Here is a 20,743-nt window from a genome sequence, read left to right on the forward strand (position 1 = left end):
TGTAGCATTCACTGACCCATCAGCCGAGCATCACCCATCATCCTCTCCCTTCCCTCTCCCTCTCCCTCTCCATCATCATCATCTCATCCCACCAACCGGCAACAATGGAAGACACTAACCACCGACGACGATGGAAGACACCACCCGGCCACCACACTCTCTCTCTATCAGTATCGTTTTCTGTCTACCTGGACGAAGACGACGATGTCAAAGAAGACGATGATGTAGCTTCAGTTTCTCTATATTCGATATTGGATCATGCCCTAATCACTTTTTCTCTGTATTCAAAATTGGATTGAAGCACCAATCTCTCCTCTGTCATACGCACCATCAACAATATACCCAAATCCATCAACCAGTCACAGAAAAAAAATTAAAAAAAAAAAAATCCGTAAAGGGCAGACCCTCGCCGTCGACAACCACCGCCATGGCCGACAACCACCTCCGCCATCGCCACATCCGAAATCTTCTTTGGTTTATGTTAGACAGCCTCCCTCCTATGTCTCTCTCTACAAACACTCGCGAAACCCACCATCAATTGCAAGGCAATTCTTCAGTTCAGAATTTCTTCCCATGCCTGGTGGTGGTCCATTCTGGCGTCAATTGCAAGGCAATTCTTCAGTCCAGAATGAAGACTTATGAAAGAGAATTTTCGAAAGGGTTGAAACAGTCTCTATTGACCAGAGAGACTTGGGCCAAGCAATTGACAAAGATTGGAGTATAGATAGACCCAAAGAGAGGGAGAGAGACCTATGTCTATAAAGGCGAGACGCAGGTTTAGAAACCAGATACTCTTAATTTGTGGAACCCTAGGATTGGAAAGCAATTCTTCATGAACTTTCAAGTTTCTAGAACAGAGAGGTATGGCATGATATTTGACCGATCAAGATACCCCGATCAAGAAACCCTAGGATTGCAGCAATGATGATATATATATATATATATATATAACATTAATGGTCAAATAGAAAGCAAAATCAAAATTATATAATTATTAAACTTACTTTTTAATTTCTTACTTTAAAAATATTGAAAGCATAACAAATTAATAAACATAATTTTATTTTATATTTCAACTTTAGGAATGAAAAGTATGATTTTACTTTTGAAGAAAGTGAAAGTAGAAAAGTGAAAGCTAGTAAACGGGCCTAAGAAGTCCTTATTTTACTCTCTGATAGGATAAGGACAACAGTATTTAAACTTCTTTAGAAAGCTCAAATACAGAAAGAACGTATAGTTTTACTTCTAACATCCCTTACCAGCTAAAGTCAACAGTCATATTCAATAAAACTTATTCCTTGGCAGAGCTTCCTTTTATCTCACTCACTACATTAAACATTAATAAGTGAATATTTAGGACCCAGCGTGTCATATAAATCTAATCAATAAATCAAAGTATTAGTGGATTTAATTCCCTGGAAAAGCGCCCAGTTCCATCTTGTCTTCCGTGACTTTCCGTGTGAAGATGCAAGAAACTCCTTCTATTCTTTCTCTCTCTAGAATTCTTACACCTCAACCCGAATCAAGATCCCCTTCCTCTTCATTCCAACTCCTATTTATAGATATTTACAAGATATTTGCAAGATATTTACTAATTGCTGGACCTGGGCCTATTCCTCAGTAAGCCCTGGTCACTCTTGATGGGCTTCCTCCCGCTCGGCCCATATGGCAGTGTCTTTTTATGGGCTGACCCAGCTGTTCGGACTGAAGGTTGTGTTTTGCGAGTCGGACCTGGCCCATGTCATCCAGGGCCTCCTCAACTGCCCCCATAATTGCCCCTTATTTAATAAGGGGTAATTATTGATGGCGTCTCATCATGACGCTGACGGCTCGAGATAACCACGTGGGGGAGCGAACGGTCAGATCCAGAATCAATGTTCCGGGGTTCGAGGGATTTCTTGCCTTCCCGACGCTTCGGCCCTCGGGCCCCCTTGCCTATATAATGCTCTCGAATTCCACTTCACTTCCCTTTACCGTCTCCATCATCAGCCAAATCTCCCTCTTTCTAGAACTGCGCTAAGCCTTTTCCGGTGAAATCCTTCGAGAGTCATTCTCCCAGCGATCTTGCAGTCCTCCGAGGTTAGTTTCATTCTTTTTACTTTCGGCAGGCTTCCATTTTCCCTCTTTTAGATTCTTCTTGCACTTCCACCATGGTTGTAGATCTGGGTGTCCTTCGTATGAGACTTAGGCTTCCTGACAACATCGTAGTTAGGGTTTGCCCCCAAGACGTTAATATTACGACCGGCGCCGGCCTCCTGCCCGGCGAAGTCTTATTCACAAACCTTCAACTGAATGTTGTTAGGTTCCCTCTGCACCCTTTCTTTAGTTACGTCTTCAACAGATTGGGGATATCCCCTCTGCAGGTCAACCCCAACTTCTTTAGGATCATATCTGTTATGCTCTTATTGATGCGTGACAGAAATCTGGACCTTGACCTCATAGACCTCCTTCTGTGCTATAAGGTCAGTAAGATCCGTACTAACGAGCCCTTCTACCACCTCTACCCGTTCGAGAAGATGTCCATATGCACTGACACAATAAAATCTGAAAAGGGTTGGAGGGATAGCATAGTGGGTATTAGTGGGGCTTGGTCTTCGCCGGCTGCAGAGGATTACCCTATCCCGAGCGCCTTTGGTGTCTGCTCTGTCTCCTCCTATAAAAAATTCAAATCCCATAAACACGACTGCCCCTGTGAAACATGCGTTCCTCGTTTTTGCACTTACTTATGCCGCTCCTTGGGAATACCTTGTGATGACTTGAGCTACAGTGTTTGCAGGGATAGGATTAACTACTTGAAGCGATACGTTCTGAACGATATTCCTTCCTGCTCAGATCTCCTCACTTCAGACAACCTCTTTGCGCTGTCATCACTCGGCTACAATATGAGCAGACTGCAGATTCCCTCTTTTGGCAGGAGGAAAAATACTCCCCCAGTCATTCCTGCTGCTGGGGCGACCTCCTCTCCAGCGTCGGCTTCTTCTTCAGCCACCATATCTGACACTGTCCCGAGCGCAGTGGCTACTAACCCTGCTGCCAGCGCCCCTGCGGCCAACCAGAACGCGCCCTCCCCAGCTACCATAGCTCCTGCTGCTGCGGGGGGCGGTCGGGACAAAGAGCGAGGCAAAAGGCCTCATCCTGACAGTGAAATCGACCCTGAGGAGGAGCCTCTTATTAGAAGGACCCGAGTCTCTGGGCCGGGTACTCTCTTGCACCGAGCGATCAGAGCTCCTTCTCACTCTGGGCCTCCTGCAGCTGGTGGCTCTGCTTCTGCTTCAGGCCCCCCTTCTATCCCCAGCTTGCCGCCATGGGCCCCTCGGTACACTCGAACGGATGGGACGTTCGTGAAACCGAACGAGACCATGCTGAAGGATGGCCAGACCGCTATGGCCTACTACAGGAGCATGTGGACTCCGAAGGACATTGAGGCGGCAAAGGGCCTTTCCCAGAAGGACGTGTTCAGTCGCTTTCCCCAATCTGCTATGGAGGTGACTTTTATTTTCTAACTCATGAATTCTCTTATATTACTTGGTCTTGCCTTCTCCCGTTCTGACTATTGGTTTAACCGTTCTTATTGTGCACCTATGCAGACATTGTTTGGGATGATGGCCATGCAGAAGCAGGTGGAAATGGGGAACGCCAGGGCCCGAAAGTATTCTGACAGCCTGGAGGTGGCTAATAAAGAGAACGACCTCCTTGCCATGAAGAATACCGAGGTGCTGGTTCGGCTTGACAAAGCCGAGCAAGAGAGAGATGTCCTGAAAAAGGAGAATGATTCCCTTCAGGATGAGAAGGACGCCCTCCAGCTCGAGAAGAGCGTCTGGCAGACTGAGCAGGAATCACTCAGAGAAGAGAAGGCAGAACTCCAACGTCTTCTAGCTGATGAACAGTCTGCTCGGATGGCTTTTGAAAAAAGAGCTCTGGACGAGCGTACCGCTCTGATCGACGTTATCAGCAGAGTGGGTGGTGGGATGCTGGCCCTTCATGCTCGGTTCTCCAGGGTCGGTGCTCTTCGGTATGCTCAAGGATTCCGGGAAGGCTTCGCCGACCGGGTTCCGGATGAGGGACAGACCAGCTCCACTCCGGATGAGGTAGACAAGGATCTGGGGATCGAGCCTCTGGGGGTCTATGTCGACCCAGAACCCACCGAAGCGGAGCGTATATTTGATGAGTGCCAGGACATCGCATCCTCAAGGATCATCACAGCTCCTCCTACCGCTCTGCCACTGACCGCTCCCCAATCGTCAACCGTGGCTCCCTCTGTAGCCACTGCTGACGCTGAACCCCAGCCGAACGACTCAGTTATTCACCTGGATTCCCCACCTCATGAAGGTGAGGCGGCTGATGGGGCCGAGGAGGCGAGTCGGCAGGACCAGGATGCTGTTGGTACTGAGGCGTCTAGCTAGGGCTCCTTCGAATTCTTCCAGTTCATATCTTCTTGTAATGATGGACACCTCTCTTTTGTAAACTAAATGTTCAATATTAATGAAATGGCCGAACTCTTTTTCTCTATGTGTTGTGCTCTGTTCAACTTATCTTCAGTACATATATATCTTTTCTCTCTTTTTCTTTTTATATTAGTTTCGCTGTGTGTTTGTACGGCAAGTGCCTGGCGCTCGGCTAGAATGCCACTTGCCACTTGGCTTTAAGTTTTTAGCAAGTGTCTGGCGTTCGGCTTATAGTGCCAGCTGCCACTTATCTTGCTTAAGTGCCTGGCGCTCGGCTAGAATGCCACTTGCCACTTGGCTTTCAATTTTTAGCAAGTGTCTGGCGTTCGGCTTATAGTGCCAGCTGCCACTTATCTTGCTTAAGTGCCTGGCGCTCGGCTAGAATGCCACTTGCCACTTGGCTTTCAATTTTTAGCAAGTGTCTGGCGTTCGGCTTATAGTGCCAGCTGCCACTTATCTTGCTTAAGTGCCTGGCGCTCGGCTAGAATGCCACTTGCCACTTGGCTTTCAATTTTTAGCAAGTGTCTGGCGTTCGGCTTATAGTGCCAGCTGCCACTTATCTTGCTTAAGTGCCTGGCGCTCGGCTAGAATGCCACTTGCCACTTGGCTTTCAATTTTTAGCAAGTGTCTGGCGTTCGGCTTATAGTGCCAGCTGCCACTTGGCTTTCAATTTTTAGCAAGTGTCTGGCGTTCGGCTTATAGTGCCAGCTGCCACTTATCTTGCTTAAGTGCCTGGCGCTCGGCTAGAATGCCACTTGCCACTTGGCTTTCAATTTTTAGCAAGTGTCTGGCGTTCGGCTTATAGTGCCAGCTGCCACTTATCTTGCTTAAGTGCCTGGCGCTCGGCTAGAATGCCACTTGCCACTTGGCTTTCAATTTTTAGCAAGTGTCTGGCGTTCGGCTTATAGTGCCAGCTGCCACTTATCTTGCTTAAGTGCCTGGCGCTCGGCTAGAATGCCACTTGCCACTTGGCTTTCAATTTTTATAGTAGACCATTGGAAAAGAAAATTCTTCTCTTCTTTTTTTGTAAATTCCGGTAACTTGCTCATTCATATGTATTTGATTAACAACAAATAACATCCAATTAAAAACAGAACTTAGCTTCTATTGATAGTACCTCTTCAGAGACGTGGCGTTCCAGGGCTTGTTGACCAACTTTCCCGCCATGGTTTCCAACGTATATGCCCCTTTGCCAATGACTTCTGCAATTCTGTATGGGCCTTCCCAGGGTGGCATCATTTTTTTGACCATCCCCACCTTTCTTTTCAGAACCAGATCGCCCGGGGCAAAATCCCTGTGTTTTACTCTCTTATTGTGACTATTCGCCAGCACTTGCTGATACGATGCTAGCCTTATAGCCGCTGCGTCCCTCCTTTCGTCTATCATGTCGAGGTTCAATCTTAACATCTTGTCGTTCTGATCTCGACTCCATGCTAAGCTTCTGATAGTGGGGACTAAATGCTCAACCGGTATAACTGCTTCGGTACCATACGCCATCGCGAACGGGCTCTCCCCAGTCGGCCGCCTTGGGGTGGTTCTGTAAGCCCATAGAACGTTCGGGAGTTCATCCAACCACTTCCCCTTATGATCTTCCAGCTTCTTCTTAATGCAGGCGAAAATGGTTCTGTTTGTGATTTCTGCTTGTCCGTTAGCCTGAGGATGACTTACTGCAGCCAACTTCTGGTTGATTCCATACTCCTCCAGCAGCTTTCTTACTTGCCTGCTGTCGAGGTTTGTGCCATTGTCCATGACTATTGTTCTGGGAACACCGAAGCGGCAGATAATGTTGTTCCAGATAAATCGTCTCACCTGAGTCTGAGTCACGCTAGGATACGGTTCTGCCTCCACCCATTTAGTGAAATAATCCGTGGCCAGTAACACATACTTGTTCTGAGCTCTTGCAGTTGGCAGAGGACCGACCACATCCATCCCCCATTGCGCGAAAGGCCACGGCGAGGCCATTACGTGCAATTCTTCAGGTGGTTGGTGGATCATTGGTCCATATCGTTGGCACTTATCGCACCTTCGAGAGAACTCCTCCGCATCTCTTGACATGTTTGGCCAAAAATACCCTTGTGTCATTGCTTTATGCGCTAACGATCTTCCCCCAGAATGATTGCCACACACACCCTCATGAATAGCTCGCAATACCTGCTGCGATTCCGCGGGGGTGACACATTTCAAGTACGGGCCAGAATAGGACCTTCTGTACAGCTGGTTCCGCACGATGGCGTACTTGGCAGCATTCTTTTTGAGTTTCCTAGCTTCATCCCTTTGCATAGGCAAAACGCCATCTCGAATATAGGTAATGATTGGGTCAATCCAACTCGGTTCATACGGTATGACGTTGACTTGCCAAGGGTCCGAGACCATCGGTTCTTCGAAAATGGACGGCTGGGTCACTATTCCCACTGGAATCACCCTCGCCAATGTTTCACCACAACTTGAAGCACTGCATGCTAAACGGTCTGCATCTGCATTCTGTTCCCTCGGCAACTGTATGAATTCAATCTTTGCAAAGTCCTTGGCTCTACGCAGAACGGCAGAACGGTATGCCCCCATCATGTCATCCTTGGTTGCGTACTCACCATTTACCTGCCGAACAATCAGCTGCGAGTCACTATACACTGTCAAACTTTTGATCTGTAGCTCTTTGGCCAACTTTAATCCATTTAGCAACGCCTCGTATTCCGCTTCATTATTGGTGGGAATAGTGACCCAGCCGTCCATTTTCGAAGAACCGATGGTCTCGGACCCTTGGCAAGTCAACGTCATACCGTATGAACCGAGTTGGATTGACCCAATCATTACCTATATTCGAGATGGCGTTTTGCCTATGCAAAGGGATGAAGCTAGGAAACTCAAAAAGAATGCTGCCAAGTACGCCATCGTGCGGAACCAGCTGTACAGAAGGTCCTATTCTGGCCCGTACTTGAAATGTGTCACCCCCGCGGAATCGCAGCAGGTATTGCGAGCTATTCATGAGGGTGTGTGTGGCAATCATTCTGGGGGAAGATCGTTAGCGCATAAAGCAATGACACAAGGGTATTTTTGGCCAAACATGTCAAGAGATGCGGAGGAGTTCTCTCGAAGGTGCGATAAGTGCCAACGATATGGACCAATGATCCACCAACCACCTGAAGAATTGCACGTAATGGCCTCGCCGTGGCCTTTCGCGCAATGGGGGATGGATGTGGTCGGTCCTCTGCCAACTGCAAGAGCTCAGAACAAGTATGTGTTACTGGCCACGGATTATTTCACTAAATGGGTGGAGGCAGAACCGTATCCTAGCGTGACTCAGACTCAGGTGAGACGATTTATCTGGAACAACATTATCTGCCGCTTCGGTGTTCCCAGAACAATAGTCATGGACAATGGCACAAACCTCGACAGCAGGCAAGTAAGAAAGCTGCTGGAGGAGTATGGAATCAACCAGAAGTTGGCTGCAGTAAGTCATCCTCAGGCTAACGGACAAGCAGAAATCACAAACAGAACCATTTTCGCCTGCATTAAGAAGAAGCTGGAAGATCATAAGGGGAAGTGGTTGGATGAACTCCCGAACGTTCTATGGGCTTACAGAACCACCCCAAGGCGGCCGACTGGGGAGAGCCCGTTCGCGATGGCGTATGGTACCGAAGCAGTTATACCGGTTGAGCATTTAGTCCCCACTATCAGAAGCTTAGCATGGAGTCGAGATCAGAACGACAAGATGTTAAGATTGAACCTCGACATGATAGACGAAAGGAGGGACGCAGCGGCTATAAGGCTAGCATCGTATCAGCAAGTGCTGGCGAATAGTCACAATAAGAGAGTAAAACACAGGGATTTTGCCCCGGGCGATCTGGTTCTGAAAAGAAAGGTGGGGATGGTCAAAAAAATGATGCCACCCTGGGAAGGCCCATACAGAATTGCAGAAGTCATTGGCAAAGGGGCATATACGTTGGAAACCATGGCGGGAAAGTTGGTCAACAAGCCCTGGAACGCCACGTCTCTGAAGAGGTACTATCAATAGAAGCTAAGTTCTGTTTTTAATTGGATGTTATTTGTTGTTAATCAAATACATATGAATGAGCAAGTTACCGGAATTTACAAAAAAAGAAGAGAAGAATTTTCTTTTCCAATGGTCTACTATAAAAATTGAAAGCCAAGTGGCAAGTGGCATTCTAGCCGAGCGCCAGGCACTTAAGCAAGATAAGTGGCAGCTGGCACTATAAGCCGAACGCCAGACACTTGCTAAAAATTGAAAGCCAAGTGGCAAGTGGCATTCTAGCCGAGCGCCAGGCACTTAAGCAAGATAAGTGGCAGCTGGCACTATAAGCCGAACGCCAGACACTTGCTAAAAATTGAAAGCCAAGTGGCAAGTGGCATTCTAGCCGAGCGCCAGGCACTTAAGCAAGATAAGTGGCAGCTGGCACTATAAGCCGAACGCCAGACACTTGCTAAAAATTGAAAGCCAAGTGGCAAGTGGCATTCTAGCCGAGCGCCAGGCACTTAAGCAAGATAAGTGGCAGCTGGCACTATAAGCCGAACGCCAGACACTTGCTAAAAATTGAAAGCCAAGTGGCAAGTGGCATTCTAGCCGAGCGCCAGGCACTTAAGCAAGATAAGTGGCAGCTGGCACTATAAGCCGAACGCCAGACACTTGCTAAAAACTTAAAGCCAAGTGGCAAGTGGCATTCTAGCCGAGCGCCAGGCACTTGCCGTACAAACACACAGCGAAACTAATATAAAAAGAAAAAGAGAGAAAAGATATATATGTACTGAAGATAAGTTGAACAGAGCACAACACATAGAGAAAAAGAGTTCGGCCATTTCATTAATATTGAACATTTAGTTTACAAAAGAGAGGTGTCCATCATTACAAGAAGATATGAACTGGAAGAATTCGAAGGAGCCCTAGCTAGACGCCTCAGTACCAACAGCATCCTGGTCCTGCCGACTCGCCTCCTCGGCCCCATCAGCCGCCTCACCTTCATGAGGTGGGGAATCCAGGTGAATAACTGAGTCGTTCGGCTGGGGTTCAGCGTCAGCAGTGGCTACAGAGGGAGCCACGGTTGACGATTGGGGAGCGGTCAGTGGCAGAGCGGTAGGAGGAGCTGTGATGATCCTTGAGGATGCGATGTCCTGGCACTCATCAAATATACGCTCCGCTTCGGTGGGTTCTGGGTCGACATAGACCCCCAGAGGCTCGATCCCCAGATCCTTGTCTACCTCATCCGGAGTGGAGCTGGTCTGTCCCTCATCCGGAACCCGGTCGGCGAAGCCTTCCCGGAATCCTTGAGCATACCGAAGAGCACCGACCCTGGAGAACCGAGCATGAAGGGCCAGCATCCCACCACCCACTCTGCTGATAACGTCGATCAGAGCGGTACGCTCGTCCAGAGCTCTTTTTTCAAAAGCCATCCGAGCAGACTGTTCATCAGCTAGAAGACGTTGGAGTTCTGCCTTCTCTTCTCTGAGTGATTCCTGCTCAGTCTGCCAGACGCTCTTCTCGAGCTGGAGGGCGTCCTTCTCATCCTGAAGGGAATCATTCTCCTTTTTCAGGACATCTCTCTCTTGCTCGGCTTTGTCAAGCCGAACCAGCACCTCGGTATTCTTCATGGCAAGGAGGTCGTTCTCTTTATTAGCCACCTCCAGGCTGTCAGAATACTTTCGGGCCCTGGCGTTCCCCATTTCCACCTGCTTCTGCATGGCCATCATCCCAAACAATGTCTGCATAGGTGCACAATAAGAACGGTTAAACCAATAGTCAGAACGGGAGAAGGCAAGACCAAGTAATATAAGAGAATTCATGAGTTAGAAAATAAAAGTCACCTCCATAGCAGATTGGGGAAAGCGACTGAACACGTCCTTCTGGGAAAGGCCCTTTGCCGCCTCAATGTCCTTCGGAGTCCACATGCTCCTGTAGTAGGCCATAGCGGTCTGGCCATCCTTCAGCATGGTCTCGTTCGGTTTCACGAACGTCCCATCCGTTCGAGTGTACCGAGGGGCCCATGGCGGCAAGCTGGGGATAGAAGGGGGGCCTGAAGCAGAAGCAGAGCCACCAGCTGCAGGAGGCCCAGAGTGAGAAGGAGCTCTGATCGCTCGGTGCAAGAGAGTACCCGGCCCAGAGACTCGGGTCCTTCTAATAAGAGGCTCCTCCTCAGGGTCGATTTCACTGTCAGGATGAGGCCTTTTGCCTCGCTCTTTGTCCCGACCGCCCCCCGCAGCAGCAGGAGCTATGGTAGCTGGGGAGGGCGCGTTCTGGTTGGCCGCAGGGGCGCTGGCAGCAGGGTTAGTAGCCACTGCGCTCGGGACAGTGTCAGATATGGTGGCTGAAGAAGAAGCCGACGCTGGAGAGGAGGTCGCCCCAGCAGCAGGAATGACTGGGGGAGTATTTTTCCTCCTGCCAAAAGAGGGAATCTGCAGTCTGCTCATATTGTAGCCGAGTGATGAGAGCGCAAAGAGGTTGTCTGAAGTGAGGAGATCTGAGCAGGAAGGAATATCGTTCAGAACGTATCGCTTCAAGTAGTTAATCCTATCCCTGCAAACACTGTAGCTCAAGTCATCATAAGGTATTCCCAAGGAGCGGCATAAGTAAGTGCAAAAACGAGGAACGCATGTTTCACAGGGGCAGTCGTGTTTATGGGATTTGAATTTTTTATAGGAGGAGACAGAGCAGACACCAAAGGCGCTCGGGATAGGGTAATCCTCTGCAGCCGGCGAAGACCAAGCCCCACTAATACCCACTATGCTATCCCTCCAACCCTTTTCAGATTTTATTGTGTCAGTGCATATGGACATCTTCTCGAACGGGTAGAGGTGGTAGAAGGGCTCGTTAGTACGGATCTTACTGACCTTATAGCACAGAAGGAGGTCTATGAGGTCAAGGTCCAGATTTCTGTCACGCATCAATAAGAGCATAACAGATATGATCCTAAAGAAGTTGGGGTTGACCTGCAGAGGGGATATCCCCAATCTGTTGAAGACGTAACTAAAGAAAGGGTGCAGAGGGAACCTAACAACATTCAGTTGAAGGTTTGTGAATAAGACTTCGCCGGGCAGGAGGCCGGCGCCGGTCGTAATATTAACGTCTTGGGGGCAAACCCTAACTACGATGTTGTCAGGAAGCCTAAGTCTCATACGAAGGACACCCAGATCTACAACCATGGTGGAAGTGCAAGAAGAATCTAAAAGAGGGAAAATGGAAGCCTGCCGAAAGTAAAAAGAATGAAACTAACCTCGGAGGACTGCAAGATCGCTGGGAGAATGACTCTCGAAGGATTTCACCGGAAAAGGCTTAGCGCAGTTCTAGAAAGAGGGAGATTTGGCTGATGATGGAGACGGTAAAGGGAAGTGAAGTGGAATTCGAGAGCATTATATAGGCAAGGGGGCCCGAGGGCCGAAGCGTCGGGAAGGCAAGAAATCCCTCGAACCCCGGAACATTGATTCTGGATCTGACCGTTCGCTCCCCCACGTGGTTATCTCGAACCGTCAGCGTCATGATGAGACGCCATCAATAATTACCCCTTATTAAATAAGGGGCAATTATGGGGGCAGTTGAGGAGGCCCTGGATGACATGGGCCAGGTCCGACTCGCAAAACACAACCTTCAGTCCGAACAGCTGGGTCAGCCCATAAAAAGACACTGCCATATGGGCCGAGCGGGAGGAAGCCCATCAAGAGTGACCAGGGCTTACTGAGGAATAGGCCCAGGTCCAGCAATTAGTAAATATCTTGCAAATATCTTGTAAATATCTATAAATAGGAGTTGGAATGAAGAGGAAGGGGATCTTGATTCGGGTTGAGGTGTAAGAATTCTAGAGAGAGAAAGAATAGAAGGAGTTTCTTGCATCTTCACCGTGACTTTGCGAGCACTGAAACTAGGGCAGCTGATGACTTGAAGCCAATTGTTGTCACCAAATGCAGATCAGAGACTTGAGAGTCACGATTTACTGTGACTAATATCTCACCTATGAAAATGTATGTGGGCTTGTGTGTCCTCTGTTTTGATTGGTTTGGGCCTTAGAATGACCCAAGTGCAATCACATGTATTATCAACGTGGCTCATCTCTCCCCAACAAATGAGCCCTCTGCTGTCCATCATCTTCAAGGCCCATCATGATGATTTCAACCTATTTTGGGCCCCTCGTTCCTCTGGTAATGGGCTGTCACTAACATTTTTTCAAATTTTTAGTGGGACTGTTGCCCCCACATGCCCTTCCATCTGCATCTTTCTTTCCTGTCTTACTTTTCTTTCTCACTGTCTGAAATAATAATAATAATAATAATTCTCCTCCATATCCGGACTATGAGCGGAAGAATTCAAGCTTGAGTGTGTGAATTGTAGTTCTTGCCGATGTAGATGTAGATGTAGATGTATATATATATATATATATAGCCTATAGGTGAGACCCGGCTTGTGAGAAAATATGATTTTCAAACGCATTATTATATCAAAACTCATAGTTATAGATAAAAATATAAAATGCAAGCGTGGACTAATTCTAATAAAAATAAATGAGAATTAGGACGGAAATCTGAATAAGTTAGAATCATCCATATTTCATTCTTTGAGAATCTTTTGTTTTGTTTTTTTCTTTTCTTTTGTCCTCTTCTTTGATATCAGCGTCCTATTATTATTATTTTTTACTACTTTGATATTGCTAATACCTTTTTTTTTCTAATTTTATAAAAGAATAATTTTATGACCTCCATACCGTCGTTTCTGTCTAGTAATAATTATGTGCATGTATGTAGATATCACATTTTGTACATAAAGTTATTATTTTTTTTGCACTAGGGTATCCAATTATTCATACGAGTGAGATAGGTGATTTTTCAAAATAGTAAAAAATATTCGGGTATCACCATAAAATAAATAGTATTTCATGCTTTAAAAAATTCGAAATAGTAAATAATTCTCTGAAAGTTCATGTATATGTAATTTTTACTAAAATTAAATGCGAATTTCTTTTATTTTTCATCGTTTAAACCTAAGAATCACCGTACCGTAATTTAAAGATTCCAATGGAAGGTTTGAACTTTGGAAAAACTTTAATTAAATAGGAATACAACGTTATCAGATAAATACTGAGTAACGTTATTTATTTGTCTATTATTATCATCTGCATAAAGTTCCATTACTATTCCAAAATGCCACATCAAAGCCAAATACATTTAAGAGATGAACAAGTTGAATCACAAAACAACAAAAAAGTTCCATTATTTCCAAATACATTTAAGAGATGAACAAGTATGGATCACAAAATAACAAAAAAGTTCCATTATTTTTCGACAATCAAGAGCAACATGAATAATAATAAGGTAGGCGGAAGGGAGTGGCACCCATAAATCACACTTTATTATTATAAGTATTAGTCGATCAATACTTACCACCACACGTCAGAATAACAATCTCCTCAGATTACTGATGTGGGACAAAATTAACTTTTTCTCTTACATTAAAAAAAATATCACCAGTTTGAAATAAATTTAGACAATATATATAGGATAATGCTTAGTTACTCACCCGTGAGTAGCTTCACTCTACTCACTCCTTATATATATTTAATAATAAAATAACACATCAACTTTAATAATAAAATTAGTAAAATAATAAAAAAAAAAAGAAAAAAATCAGATTGACCCGTTTTAATTGAGTAATCACTCTTTTTTCTTTTTTCTCTATCTCTTTTATCGATTCCCGAACTTACTCCCTTTCTTCTCTCCACTCTTCTTCTTCTTCTTCAAGTTGAAAATTGCATCTAAAACCTACTTTTATAGTTTTCTCTCTCCTATATAAGCTTTGCTTACTGTGATTTGAAAAAATGAGAAAATTTTCAAAATCAATTTAATTTTTTTATTCGTTTTTGAGAAATGGAAAATATATGATTATTAAAGACAAAGTTTTAATTCTATTAATATCTTTTTGCAAGATAGATCTACTTTCATATGAGAATTTATCAAACCAAATATTGAAATCTCACACAAGCATTGGATCATTACTTTTACAACCAACAAGATAATGGAGAATTCCTAATAGAGTTACCATTTTATTCTTTAATAAAGTGTCAGATCCTTCAATAGCGGAATCAATGGTATTAAACAATCTGATGCAGAGCTGGTGGTTAAGGTAGTTAATATTGGTAACAACACCATTAAAATTTGGACTATGTTGTTTTTTAGGTAAATTTTTAGGTAATAGAAAGGGTAAAGAAGAAGATTGGAGAGGGGAGGGCGTGGGTTTGGGAATTGATGAAAGAGATAGAGAGAAAAGAGAAAGAATGATTATCTGAGAAATGGTGATTATCCAATTAACAGGTCGATCAACTTTCTTCTTTTTTTACTATTTTGCTAATTTTGTTATTAAAGTTGATGTGTTACTTTGTTATTGGAACACATAAGGGGAGAGTAAGGTAAAACTACTCACCGGTGAGTAACTAAGCATTGGACACACACACACACACGCACACACACACACATATATATATATATATATAAGTTCATGCATAATTATTTGGTTTACAACCTCTTTACAATGAGGTTGATTCCATAATTTCCATGTTGAGGTTTAACGATAGTCTCGAAAACTGGGGAGTGGACATAATTAGGAGAGAAAAAATAAAGAAGTTGGAGAGAATGAGGGATAGAACTGTTGGGATTTGGGTGCCTTAGCATAGCAAATTCTTATTTGGATTGTAAAAGTCATGGTTCCTTATCTGAATATTATTATTAAGACATTATACAATTGGTGAATAGAATGTATTATTTTTTCGTTTCATTATGGAATTGATTGTGTCTACTTGATTAGAAAATATATTTATATATGTATGTAATGACAATTAATACTAAGTTATAAATTAGTAATCATAAATGGTTCAAAATCGATAATTATGGATGGACATTTACTTAATTAAGACTTGAACCGAGTCCATGATAGGTTGAGATATATTGTGAGAGCCATCATATGCAATTGCTCTCTATCACAGTCATGGCTTTTGACTCTCATGCATGAGAGAAGTATAAACTCTTTTATTAATTAATAATTACTTTAATTTGTTCAGCGGATAATTCGGGATCCTTACACCGACACTTTGGTTAGTTATATAATTAATAGTTAAAGGGTTATATTATCAATATTTGCATTAGTGCCACTTGTAATTATTTTTTATTGATTATGATTGATCACAAATTAAATTCGAAGGCCTTCGTATGTTTTAGACAAAATGTTTTCTATATATTTATTTAGTAAATTATTATTTTTGTCAAATAAATATTTTATTGTGATCAAGTCAGAAATAATCAAAGGTAACAAAATAATTATATCAATTATGTTGTCGGATTGATGGCTTTATAATCCGATAAATAATTATGCATAGAGGGGTCAAAGTGCAACATTGACTTAGAGGTTATTTACTATTTAATTGGAGTGCAATTAATTTCTTTTAGTGGAGTAGAAATTAATTTATGAATTAATTGAATTGGGTCAATGGTTTAATGGAGCAAACCAATTATTAATTTATAGTAGCCAAGAAAATAGTAAGCCCAAAGGATTCTCACCCATAACCCAAGTTAATATTGGAATCCTATTAGAATTGAGATGTGTGAATTAAAGATTGAGAATGATTTATTATTTTTTTTCCTTATCTTTATGTTGCCTATATATATATGGGTCCATGTATATTTTAAGGTAGACTTTTAAAGAAAAAGGAATATATTTTCTCTTTCTAGTTTTTAGGATTTGCTTTCTCTTCTAAAGAAGGTTACCACAAGTCTTGTCTCCATGGTCATTCATCGAGGTATATTGGTGATTTCTAAAGGAAAGATCACTATCAAGAAGAAGGAGAAATGATCTTGCTAATGGATCTACAATAAGTGAGAATATTCACTTTAGAGGAAAGATGTAAAGGTTTACTCAAACCTTTGATGTAAGCATTCAATTTATTAATTGAATGATACATCATCTTTTATTTTATTTTGCATAAAATTTGTTTCTATGTGATGAATCAAGATCTATGTATGAAAATCCCTCAAAAAGTTTTTAAAACTAGTACGTTTCCCAAAAGTGGTATCAGAGCATGGTTTGATTCATTACTAGAGATCATGTTTTTTTTTAGTTATGAAAATCATCATTTATGGATCAAAATTATATATGCATATATATATTTATTGATGTATGATTTAATATATTGATATATATTGATACATGATGATAATGTATGTATAATTGTGAATAGATGATGATTTTTTTGGGGCCATGGATGAAGCTTATAGGCTTAATGTAATTTTATCTTTGTAAGAATGTAATTAAGGCTTTGATTTAGCCATTAGAAAGTTCAATGATGCAATTTAATTATTTTTCACTGTATTTCATATGTATAATTAATTTCAAAAGTATGTAATCTTCATCAATGGATACTATAAAACTTCAAGAAGGTCCAAAAGTATTAAATAAGGTCCGTGGAATTTTCTGGTATTTTTTTGGATTTTTCTAGAATTTTTCCAGAATTGTTAGGGCTTTATTTAATTTTTTTTTTTTTTTTCCATATTTTCTGCAATTTTCGACGCAATTCTGGCGACCGGAGATTCGCCGGCGGCAAGGGCGGCGTTGGAGGAGGGCTATTGGATTCGGTGCGGCGCGGTACACCTTAGTACCGTGCGCCCGGATCCAGAACTATTGGATCAAGGAAACGGATCCAGTGCGGCGCACCCATATACACCAGGCGCGTGGGATTACGTGCTGGAGTCTGGCTGACGCGCCTTCTAGGCGCTTGGAGGCTCATGCTTGCGCGTGCCACGTGCTGCAGCACCCCTTAAGCGCGTGCCAACATGTGGAGGCACGTGACACCCGTTGCAGCGCCAGCGCATGCAAGGTCCTCCAAGCGCATTCCAAGGGCTGTTTTGCTTCTCCTAGCGTGTACCAGCTCCCTTCAGGTGTTTACAAGCCGTTGGTGGACGCTCGTACAACAAGAATAGTATTTAAATTTTAAAAGTTGATTCCATTGGCCATTTTATTTGCTTTTGTCTGTTATTTAATTATTTATGTGATGCATGGAATAATTAATTGCTAATTATTATTATTCATACATTGGATCCATGATTTTTATCTAAATGACTTGATTTATGTTAATTAAATTATGAAAATTAATTAGATTTGATTAATAATTAATTAGAGGGTACTTATTGGGAAACAAAAAATTATTTTTGTAAATTATTTTTAAATTGTGCCTCAAATTAAATATTAGTAAATCATTTAAAAGTCTAGATATTTTCTAAATTTAATTAGATTAAAATTAAGGCGTTTTACATGCATTATATCATGAATTGAAAACCCTAATTATAAATAATTAAAAATTGAGTGGGAGCGGGGTTTTTTATACATTACTCTATGGCCTTCATTATTATAACCATTGTGATTAGATCTTTAAAAATAAGGCCCCACGCATGATTTAAAGAGTCTAAGCTTATAATGCCAATATATTTAATATTTGATTTTTCGTTGGAGTATTAATAACGTTATACACTCAATCTAAAACCAATAGTATTAGCTCCCCAATGAAGTGGTTTATACTAGGTGATTTTAGAAAGGCTAAACAAAATTGGGAATTATTTTATATATAGATAAGGCATTGTCTAAAGAAATATGGAAATAATGAGTTTTTCTCGTTAATAGGAATAATGAACTCCGCCAACCGGATAAGTTATTGGTATATTGATTGTCCAATTTTTCATCCAATGTGATTAAGAGACCCACAATTAATTAATTATTTTATTTTGCATGATTATTTTTTATTCACCTTATTTATTGTATGAATGCTTTTATTTTCAGATTTATCATGACTAGTCTATTCAGTCCACTTGTAAACATACTAAAAGAAAATCGATTAATTGGACCAAATTATATTATTGGAAAAGGCAACTAGATATTGTACTCACATATGAGGTGTTCAATTATGTGCTTATTACTCCCCGACCTTCTCCACCTTTGCCTGAGGATCTTCTTGAGGAGTATGAAGTTTTTAAGAAGTGGAATAAAACATATGAGATGACTAGGTGCTACATTCTTGCTGCACTCTTGAATGTGCTCCAAAGTCAACATCTTCATTATCTCACTTCTACAGTCATCATGCTTAACCTCAAGGAAATGTTTGGACAAGTTGGTAAGAGTGCATGCCAAACTGCTATGACAAACTTGATGACCACTAACATGGTTCAAAGTACTCCAGTTCGGGATCATGCTTTACAAATGATTGGTTTTCTAAATGAACTTGAGATCCTTGGATGCAACTTGGATGGTGAACTTCAGGTTGACATGATTATCGCTTCATTGCCAGACTCATTCAACTCTTTTAGGGCTAATTATTCTATGAATAAGCTTGAGTACTCACTTGCTAAACTTTTGAATGAGTTGGTAACCTTTGAAGGGATAATCAAAAGTAAGGATGCATCTATCAACTACACTTAGTCTACTGGACCATCCACTTCTAGGCGCAAGAGGAGGGGCAAAAAGAAGAAGAAGGATGGTGCCCAAATTGTGGTTGTGCCGAATAAAGTGATCCAAAAGGATAAAGGAAAGAAGAAAGTGCGGGTTGAAGGCGAAGGAAACTGGTTCCATTGTGGTCAACCGGGTCACTGGAAACCTAATTGCCCAACACTTTGCACGCAAGACAAAGGAAAATGTATATTCGTTGTTGAGGCATGCTATGTGGTAGAATCTATAGATTCATGGTGCATAGATTCTGGAGCCACTAATCATGTTTACAATTCTTTGCAGGGATTCCAGGAGTCCAGAAGCCTCAATGAAGGAAAGATATACTTGCATATGGGATCTAATGTCAAGGTGGAAGCTAAAGTAGTGGGAGTGGTTCATATGCAGTTGGATAGTAGAAGATTGTCTTTATGTGCCAAATGTTAGGCGTAATTTAATTCCAGTTTCTTCGTTGGTTTGCAAAGACTATATTTTTACTTTTGGGAAAACTGTTTTAATTAAATTGAATGATTGTGTTATAACTTCTAGTGCATTGAAAGATAGCCTATACATTTTTAACTCCTAGCTCATATCAAATGCATAATTATGAATTAAATGCAACTTCATCTAGATTGAATGTTAAAAGAAAGACAGTTTCTCCAAACTCATTGTATCATTGGCATCTACGATTGGGTCATATTAATCAAAATAGGATTCAAAGGTTGGTTAAAGAAGGTTTATTACCTTGTGAGGCAGAGGAGCCTATGCCAATGTGTGAGTCCTGTATTAAAGGAAAGATGACTCAAAGGGCTTTCTCAGCCAAATGATATAGAACAAAAGAACAATTAGAGTTGGTGCACACAGACGTGTGTGGTCTTATGAACACCCAAGCGAGAGGAGGGTTTGAGTACTTCATCACTTTCATTGATGATTATTCATGTTTTGGATATATTTACCTAATGCGACATAAGTCAGAAGTGTATGAAAAATTTCGTGAGTTTCAGGCGGAAGTGGAGCGTAGATTAGGTAAACTTATCAAAACACTTCTATCTGATCGAGGAGGTGAATACCTCTTGGGGGAGTTCAAGGATCATATGGTCAATGAGGGTATTGTACGCCAGTTATCCGCACCTGACTGCCCCAACAGAATGGAGTGGCAGAAAGGAGAAACAGAACTTTGCTTAATATGATTAGATCTATGATGAGTTTTGCTACATTACCTCTATCATTTTTGGGATTAGCTTTAGAATCAGCGATGTACATCTTGAACTGTGTTCCATCTAAGTCTGTTTCAGGAACACCATATGAGCTGTGGTTTGGACAGAAACCTAGTTTAAATCATATGCATATATAGGATTGTCCAGCACACGTGCATAAGAAACAGGCGGATAAGTTGGAAGCAAGATCAGATGCATGCTTATTTGTTGGCTATCCTAACGGCACTTGAGGTGGATTATTATATAATCCAAGGGATAATAAGATTATTGTCAGCACTCACGTTGTATACATGGAGTATGATTATATTATGAACCACATACCTAGTAGACAAATAGTGTTAGAGGAGATGGTTAGCACATCAAATATACCCCATATGGACACACCTAATATAAATACCAAGAATGAAGAGACACAATAAGTCCCTGTTGAAATACCATCATCTAGTATATCGATTTCTGCACTGGTCCTTCGTTGTAGTGGGAGGACTATCATCCGACCCAACAAACTAACGCTTTTGGGTGAGGTCTATGAGGCCATCCCCGATAAGCATGAGTCGGACCCAGTAAGCTATGCAGAAGCATTAACCAATATAGATGCGAATTATTGGAAAGATGCCATGAAATCAGAGTTG

General features: G+C 42.3%; 2 protein-coding genes across 2 annotated transcripts; one reads left to right on the forward strand and one right to left on the reverse strand.

The window, feature by feature from the left end:
* The first annotated feature begins 2,871 nt into the window (after positions 1–2,871).
* LOC132284693 (uncharacterized) lies at positions 2,872–4,509 on the forward strand. The gene is made up of 2 exons (XM_059786815.1): positions 2,872–3,485; positions 3,588–4,509. Exons 1-2 carry the CDS (start codon positions 2,883–2,885, stop codon positions 4,401–4,403), a joined length of 1,419 nt encoding a protein of 472 aa, XP_059642798.1. The 5' UTR covers positions 2,872–2,882; the 3' UTR covers positions 4,404–4,509.
* Positions 4,510–9,172: 4,663 nt separating this feature from the next.
* LOC132284657 (uncharacterized) lies at positions 9,173–10,915 on the reverse strand. The gene is made up of 2 exons (XM_059786782.1): positions 10,260–10,915; positions 9,173–10,157 (listed from the first exon to the last, which is right to left on the reverse strand). Exons 1-2 carry the CDS (start codon positions 10,860–10,862, stop codon positions 9,342–9,344), a joined length of 1,419 nt encoding a protein of 472 aa, XP_059642765.1. The 5' UTR covers positions 10,863–10,915; the 3' UTR covers positions 9,173–9,341.
* Between the last annotated feature and the right edge of the window lie 9,828 nt (positions 10,916–20,743).

This window comes from Cornus florida, unplaced genomic scaffold (genome assembly GCF_030987335.1).
Source record: "Cornus florida cultivar Cherokee Brave unplaced genomic scaffold, ASM3098733v1 CherokeeBrave_3.0.0_Hap2_Chr11, whole genome shotgun sequence".
Lineage (NCBI taxonomy): Eukaryota > Viridiplantae > Streptophyta > Magnoliopsida > Cornales > Cornaceae > Cornus > Cornus florida.

Bases quoted from the DNA above. Each gene is read 5' to 3' on its own strand.
- LOC132284693 (XM_059786815.1), top strand. From the start codon at position 2,883: ATGAGCAGACTGCAGATTCCCTCTTTTGGCAGGAGGAAAAATACTCCC. The intron at 3,486-3,587 runs GTGACTTTTATT...GCACCTATGCAG, and splicing joins TTCCCCAATCTGCTATGGAG to ACATTGTTTGGGATGATGGC.
- LOC132284657 (XM_059786782.1), bottom strand. From the start codon at position 10,862: ATGAGCAGACTGCAGATTCCCTCTTTTGGCAGGAGGAAAAATACTCCC. The intron at 10,158-10,259 runs GTGACTTTTATT...GCACCTATGCAG, and splicing joins TTCCCCAATCTGCTATGGAG to ACATTGTTTGGGATGATGGC.